We start from the raw sequence: 8,104 nt of genomic DNA, 5'->3' as shown, positions 1-8,104 counted from the left end.
CACCTATAATACACACAGTGAAAGTCCCATTTGTCTTTTACCTTCCTAATATGGTTTCTGATCATGCATGGTTTCTTGCGAATATGAAACATGTTCTTCACCTGGCCGAAAACCCATACAGAATCTGCTAAACAGTCCCCACTTTTTAAAATAACAATTTACTTTCTTCAAAATAAAAAGAAACTATTTTGCATAATTTTATTATTTGCATTTTATAGCTTTATGAAAAATGGGATTACTTTTAAAACATATTTACATTAGGAAGTACAAGGAGATACATACAAGGTGTGGTCAGATTCAAGCGTTAGTTATTTACAGTGATTAGATACTGTCTAGTCTATATATTACATATTAGTATATCTACATATACAATAATTATATTTATAATAAATTAATAATAACCCATGTATTACAACCATAGAACAATTACATAACATGATTGATACATACATCTTACATAATATATATTATACATTAATATACATTTAACATAAACAACTTGCATTAAAGTGTTACATTATCTTATAGCAAAGTAAAGCAGTCAATTATTTAAGACTTTATCAATAAACACCAGGGGCCTTTATTCACATCAACTTGTATATCTTAAGAATGCAGCCTTTTCATTGGCTGAGAAGCAGTGAATATACCAGGATTTTAACTCTCAGCCAATGAAAATTCTAAATCCTTAAAATATTTTGTTTTTGTGATGAACGCTACATTGTGTTATATGACTTGTCTTGTTCAAAAACGAAAATATCATTTTCAAGGAAAAAAAAGTTAATGATTTTAGGGGACTATTTTATCATTTGACCATAGGAAGAAATTCCCAGACCCACACTGCGTATGTTTATTGTTGTTAGTACAGTGTCCAATGTAGCTGATAAAATGTCATGGACAGTTTTACATTTCACAATTATCACTCAATTAACACCATTTATTGGTTATATATTGTACACCTTTGATCATTAAACAACCTAAAACCAGCTACATTCTCTTTGAAACCACCTAAATATACTAGTAACTGTCAAGTTACTAATGGCAACATACAGCAAAACAACATTTGGTTGACTATCATTCTTTAGAGTAGCATTCTTTCATCTTTCTTGTTGAACACTCTACAGATTAGAGTATTTGTGCTTTTTGATTAAAACTGGCTGTGGTTATTTGGCTAGTTATAAAGAGAAAACCCAACAAAATTCCAAGTACCTTGTACAGGCTCAGCATAAAAATAATAATGAGAAATTGCATTGATAATGATGCAAAAGAAATTATGATGGTCTATGACATACAATATTTGAATTATGAGTTTGACAGATGAGCAGATCTAATTTCCTTAATATAAATAGCTTATAAACATTTAACAAAAGCTAAATAAAACATTTAACAACTATTGTGTAATAAAAGTAATAATTGATAAGTTTTTAAATATTCTAACATAATTATCATGTCTTGGACCAATAAAGTGTAAACAATTTTCCATGTCATTAATTAATATATTAATTCAATCACATCAAGTAACCACCAATCAATGTACACAATGTCTGGAGAAACAAAGAGTATAAAAACCTGCTATAGTATAGAACAAACACATTCTACTTGCCCCCTGGTCTATTACATTATTGGATCATCAGCCATTAATCAAGATCAAAACACTGTAACACTTCTAGTCAGTCACACTTCCTTTCTGCACCGGCCGAGCTAATGAAGACAGGCATAAGCAATGCAATGTGCCATTAGGAAATTTTGCCCAGACAGCTGGGTTACAATCTACTCTTATTTCGAATTCCAACTGTCCAGAGTACTTTTACGTGCACACCAATGTGTACGCGAGACTTCGGTTTTCCATCCCATCCGAGCACTGACGGGGAAAAACCCACTGGAATATCTACCAGAAGCGATTCTGCCAATGATCCGCCGAGACGACTCCAATGATCAGCAGTACACAGAGCATGTAGAATGGTAGTACTATAGGTATATTGGACATAACTATCTTAATACAAACAAATTAATATATATATAAAAATATGATAACTTTATAACAAATTTAATAACAAATTTTGCCCTATTCATGATTATATTAGAGGTACATATACTGTTCTATATGATCTACATGTATCTAGTGGAAGTAACAATGATAATTCAAGGCTCTGGGTGAACAGGGACAGACCTAACATAATTTGTTGACCTATAACTACTAAACTAAAATAAAAAAAGTTTAAACTTCAATTAAAACCCATTGATTGTTATTTGCATTTTCGACCAATATCCAATTCATCAGGGCTTAATCCACGATTAGATGTACTCAAGTAGATTATTTAACATTTAATTAAGAAAACAAAACCAAAATATCAACACTGAGATGGTTGCATTTAATCGGATTAAAAAGAGACCTATAATAAGATTTTACCCCTCACTTAATAGTGGTGGTAGTGTGTTTATACAACCGGCAGAAAATGCCAAATGTTGCAAATTTTTCAAATCATTGGAACATTTTTACTTTCTCTTTTTTAAAACAATGTTTTTATTCAGGATGTCTGAATGGGGTTGGGGAACAGACTTAGCCTATGTAAAACCCCTCTCCCAACAATATTCCTATGCATGATTCAACTTTCACAATATTGTAGTTTTCAAGGGATTACAAATCTTTGAAATGAGGATCAGAGGTTTTAACAATAGTTATTGCAATGTGTTTTCTAATCAACAAAAATACTCGTAATTTGAAAACAGTTCAAAAACAGAAATATGTCCACAAAACCATACTATTGTCACACCTGTTAGAAATCAAACAGAGTATCATTGCACAATGTTTAACTGATAAAAATAAACCTGTGAAGCTCATTACAAACACACCTATACAAGATTTAAAACTAGTATACATACTGTCTTATCTACTTGTGTCAAGTTAAATTGGAGAAAATGTTTATACAAGTTAAAATTACAGATAAATGTAGGTGAAAGAGTTATTTGACAGTAGGTAAATATAGACATGGTATTATTAGTACAACAGTGTACACATATATATACTATATAGACAGAATAGGTATAAATGCATAAGCAGAGTATATAACACTAAAAGAACTTGATCGGTATATATGGAAGGTAAATAATGTCAAAAGTAAAGTAGCATAGAACTATATCACAGAAATATGATGAAACCTATTATAGATTATATGGCCCATTGTGGTTATTACAGTCTTAACTCTGCTATATGTATGTGATTCTCATTTACTCATTGCCCAATAGAGACAAAATGCAGTCAAATATTTTTAAATTGTAAAATTTATTGTCACAGGCAGTGATTGTATTTCTAGGTGACCAAATGTCAATCTTTTCAACCCAATATTACCGTAAATAACAATCGACATCCACTCTCTTATAATTCAACTCAAAACTTAATATGTTCCACTATATAAGACTGAAGACAGTTTGGTTTTGGTTTATTACACATGTAGACTTACAACCTGTAACACTAGAACCTACTGTTTGACCACCATAGACCTAGCCATCAGGACATATTTATGGAAGAGGCTTCCTATCAAAGTATGAGAACAATTCATTGAAACATGGTGGTTTTATGTATAATTTTAAATTTTAAGTAGAGATTAGTTTGTTGATATACAATGTTTTATACATATATATATAAGATTCTGTACAATTAATATAGGCTAACATGGTGGTTTTATACATGAACACAAGCAAACAATATAAATAACCATTAACATTTTGACAATAAAAAAAATACAGTTTCCCAAATGATCTTATCTTTAAAGTTCCCACAGTCCAAGACAAACCTACATTTTCTTATGTCAAAAAAGGAACTCAATTCAAAATATACCCCCCAAAATTCCAAATTTACATACTAATCGGATATTTAAGTAGGTTCCATTGACCAATTATGAATATTTCCTTATAACTTCCTGTAAATATATTTTTATCTGACAAATAACCTACCCGTTTAGCGAGTATAATACATAATGACAGTTAGGTTAAAACTTATAGATTATTAATACAGCTTCCTTTGACGTATCTCAAAAAAACCAACAGTATCCCTATCCACCCCAAAAATTGTTCTTGGTAGTTTGGACACGTTTGTCAATTGATGTTTATTTATTAAGGATTGTGACTGTCAATGAACTATATCTTTAAAGACAAATTTTCAAAAAGTCACAACCACAATCCAAAATTAGTTCTTGTGATAAGCAAAGTATCTAGAACCCCTTCTCATCATTTTCCCTACATATACTGGGACTGCAAATCAATTCATAATGTTATACAGATATAATATTTGGTTTATCAAAAAAAATAATATAACAGAATATTTCTAAGAAAAATCTTGCTGTGATTTCCAGCACATATTCACAGTTATTTAACATATTATCACAATCATTCATTGAATATTTACTATTAAAAAATCTATATGTTTATAATTACAACTAATATCCCCCCAAAAATAAAACAGAATATCATATTAAGTTTAATTTAATTTAACAGACTAATGTGTTCTGATTTAAATGTATTAAGAATACTGTGAGAAATAAAGTGATACATATGAATAACAACAGGAGGCTTTTACCATGGAACACAACAAAATGGATGCTTCACAAACATAGCCCAGTACAATGTGGAAGGGGATGTAACTCTTCTAAGAGTGAATAGTACACTGCTGTATTCATTTCTGCTGACAAATATTGTGTTCACAAAATGTCAGTACTCTGTGTGCTGAACTCTGATAATTAAAACTTATTAGTGTTTGAAGCTTTAGAAGGAACAATATTCACAACTATTTTTTTTTTATACAGTAATTACAACCAGAGATCAGATTAACCTGTATTTTATCACAATCTACGCCAGGTATTACTGTAACACTGTTGTCAGAATTCATTAATATCATCCATGCTGGCCCCAACTCATAGCGAACTGCCTTATGGCTTAACAAAATCTGATTTGCCCACAAATTCTTCAATATTTTTTTCAACTGATTTACCCCCCCACCCCCCCAAAAAAAACATATTAAACCCTATACTGTCAAATAAAATAAAGCATGCAACAGTTTAAATTTGGTTTTGCTATTTCATTTTCTTAATATTCTACACAGTAAGAAATTTTTGCTGTTAAAAAAAGTTACTCAATCCTCTTTAATCCAAACACTGATGACGACATGTAATGACATCACCATTAATTTAGATATATTTAATCAATCATTAACAAAATAATATGTGGTGATTTTGACAGAAGCGGATCAATATAATCGGAGTATAAATGTTACACATATATGACTGACTGAATCAGCAATATACCATAACTTGAACATCTAACACGTAATAAAGTAAATTGTCATATTTTTGAATAAGTTAAAACTGAAATAAAATTACATAAAATACAAAGATACAACATACATGTACAATAACAGTATTTCAAATATCTGATAAAATAAACGACAAGGATCATGGAACAAAAGTAAATTAGTCTGATAATAAGTAACTAATGACAAATAAAACACCCAGTTCAAACGCAATTAATTTTTTGCTTGGACAAATATCACAGCATTTTAAAAGCAAATAAGTAGTTATCTTGTTTAGGAACTAGATTTTTGATTTACTAACTCAGCTTATCAAATAAGAATCATAATATAGCTGGTTTGTTTTGGCTTGTCCAAAAGTTGCTTCACTCTCTTTACATAAAGACAAGAAGTAGTTCCTGAAATCCTAACAATGCGGCTGAATGTACAACTAAGCATCTGGCAAGAAGTTGAGTGAATGTACACAAAATTGAGATAATGCATCAAGAACCAACTTCAAAAGGACATAAATGCAATTAATACAGCTATGTAACAGCATTCATTTTGAAAGAAACGTCTGCAGTGAGTGCAAATGGGTGCTTTATTTATAATTAGCTACTTATTTTCACACTTGAATAGGTATAGTATAATTTTGATATTTAGCATACTCCGAGTTTAAAAGGAAAATGATTTATTTCATGCATTTAATGTTGTTTGAGATCTTAGTCTCCTTCTAGAATATATTTCAAGGATTGAGCCATATATAGTATTGGCAATATATACATGTACAAGGTTTGGATATTTTTATCACCATTTTGAGCTCATTACAGATTAAGGCAATTGTAATCTATCTCACAGTTCAAGATTGAGTCTCCTCTTTAAAGACAATCATAGTAATTCAATGGAATAACAGAGTTTTTTTAATTTGACATATTTTAAAATCAACAAACGACACCTCGAAAGTAATCTAAAGATGCATTATGTAAGGATTTGATAAAGTGTTGTCCATTCTTGCTATAATAGTTCAAAATAAGATAATGAATACACTGTACATTGAAAATATCAGCCAAATTGTTTTATTCTGTGTGATGCTATCAGTGTTTATAGTTTTGACAAAATCGGAGCCCAACGATGGCCCAGAGATTTGATTATGGGCTTGTCATGTTAATAATTCATATATAACAATTGAAGTCAGAAAAAAATACCTGCAATAGGCAGATTTAGCTTTTAAATAATGCATCTTTAAGTGATTTCATGTTTTACAGTACATTAATTGTACAGTGTAGTAACAAAATAACTCAAATTCAAGCAAATCTTTAAACGAGGGAGAATGAGTAGGAAATTATGGCTTAGTCCTATTTCAGGCATATTCAGTTGGTTATTAAAAATCATCAATTTCTGACAAAGGGTTCACAATAATTATACAATTTAATTACAAAGTCTCTCTGCTCTGCTTTGTAGGCTATTAATAGATTGTTGACAATATTACACTCTAGGGGGATACTCGATTGAACGTTCCGGAATTGAATTTCTTCATCCCCAAAATAGTGACAATCGAGTGAAAAGGGGATTTTGAGCTACAATGCATGTGCTGACTGCCTGAAGAAAATAACCCAACCAACAATGACAGCTGAAACATATGTGTTGTGTTTAATTACATCATGATTCTACTCACACCACCTCTGTTGTCAGGATTGACAGAACTGTGATAGAACTGAATTCTGCGTCATTCGATTGAAATTCTATTAATTCTGGACGTTCCGGACTGACAATCGAGCATCCCCTTGGTTTTCCAGTGGAATCCCTGAGATAACCCTAATATGGTATATCTATCCAAGAGTTGTATGTATGTATACAGAATGTCACACAACATATGCAGTACAATATAAACATTTGGATGTCATTTACAGTTACAGCACAAGGCCAACAGTAAATAAATATGGGACTAGAAAATATTTCACGCATATGTGGAAAATTCATGACAAAAACGTTATGAATACTCAATGTAGGGATATCCATTGATTATAATAAACAAAATGTTACGTTTGTATTAATGCCAAAGACAATTTTCATCTCTACAAATGAAAGCTTTTTATATTTTCTATAATAAAAATAGAAGAATATATTATTCCTATTATGAGTTAAATTATAAATTTATAGGTTTATCTAATTCTTACTATACCAGTACTATATTAATATATTAATATTACTTGTGCTTTGGTATGATTACTAGACCATTCTAATGACTAGATATATTCAATCACACATTTTAGATGAAAAAAGAGAAAAGAAATGGGGATCAATGTGTATTTAGGGGAAAATGGTCTTGAAAGAACATATTATTGCATTTTCACATTTTAAAAGTTTGAATAATTCTAGCCTAATTGAACAAAAAGCAATAAATCACAAATTTTCACTAATACTCTATTGTAAAATTGTTATTTAAAAATAATATCAAAAGACTCTTGATGAAGAAAATGAGGAACAACAACATCAAATATTTTTCATAAAATAAAAATTGATCTCTTTAGGTTTCTTCTTTAGTCTGGAATATATCATTTATAATCAACCCTGTATTTGATAATCATCTTATACATCTTCACTAGGCTCCTCTTGCAGATCATTAATTCCTATGCCATTATGTCACCTTCCTAATTCATTTAGATTCACTTTCCTTCACTCGATACCAAACGTACTAGTCTCTTCTACAGCCATTACTATTTTTTCAAACAACATATCACAGCAAGTATAAGGTGGTAGATCTAATCGATTAAAACATGTGTGAGCTCTGAAAATATATTTTATAAAATAAACGTAGCTGTGATA

General features: G+C 30.4%; 1 protein-coding gene across 1 annotated transcript in view; it reads right to left on the bottom strand.

Annotated features, from left to right (window-relative positions):
- Positions 1 to 184: 184 nt before the first annotated feature.
- LOC126832602 (E3 ubiquitin-protein ligase HECW2) overlaps positions 185 to 8,104 on the bottom strand; it is a 42,851-nt gene continuing 34,931 nt past the window's right edge. Inside the window, exon 29 of the mRNA XM_056103286.1 lies at positions 185 to 8,066. Coding sequence (XP_055959261.1) covers positions 7,955 to 8,066 — 112 coding nt within the window. The 3' untranslated portion in view covers positions 185 to 7,954. The remainder of the gene's footprint in view (positions 8,067 to 8,104) is intronic.

This window comes from Patella vulgata, chromosome 9 (assembly GCF_932274485.2).
Source record: "Patella vulgata chromosome 9, xgPatVulg1.2, whole genome shotgun sequence".
Lineage (NCBI taxonomy): Eukaryota > Metazoa > Mollusca > Gastropoda > Patellidae > Patella > Patella vulgata.
Note: the sequence above shows the minus strand (reverse complement) of the source record. Positions and strands in the feature narration are given on the sequence as shown.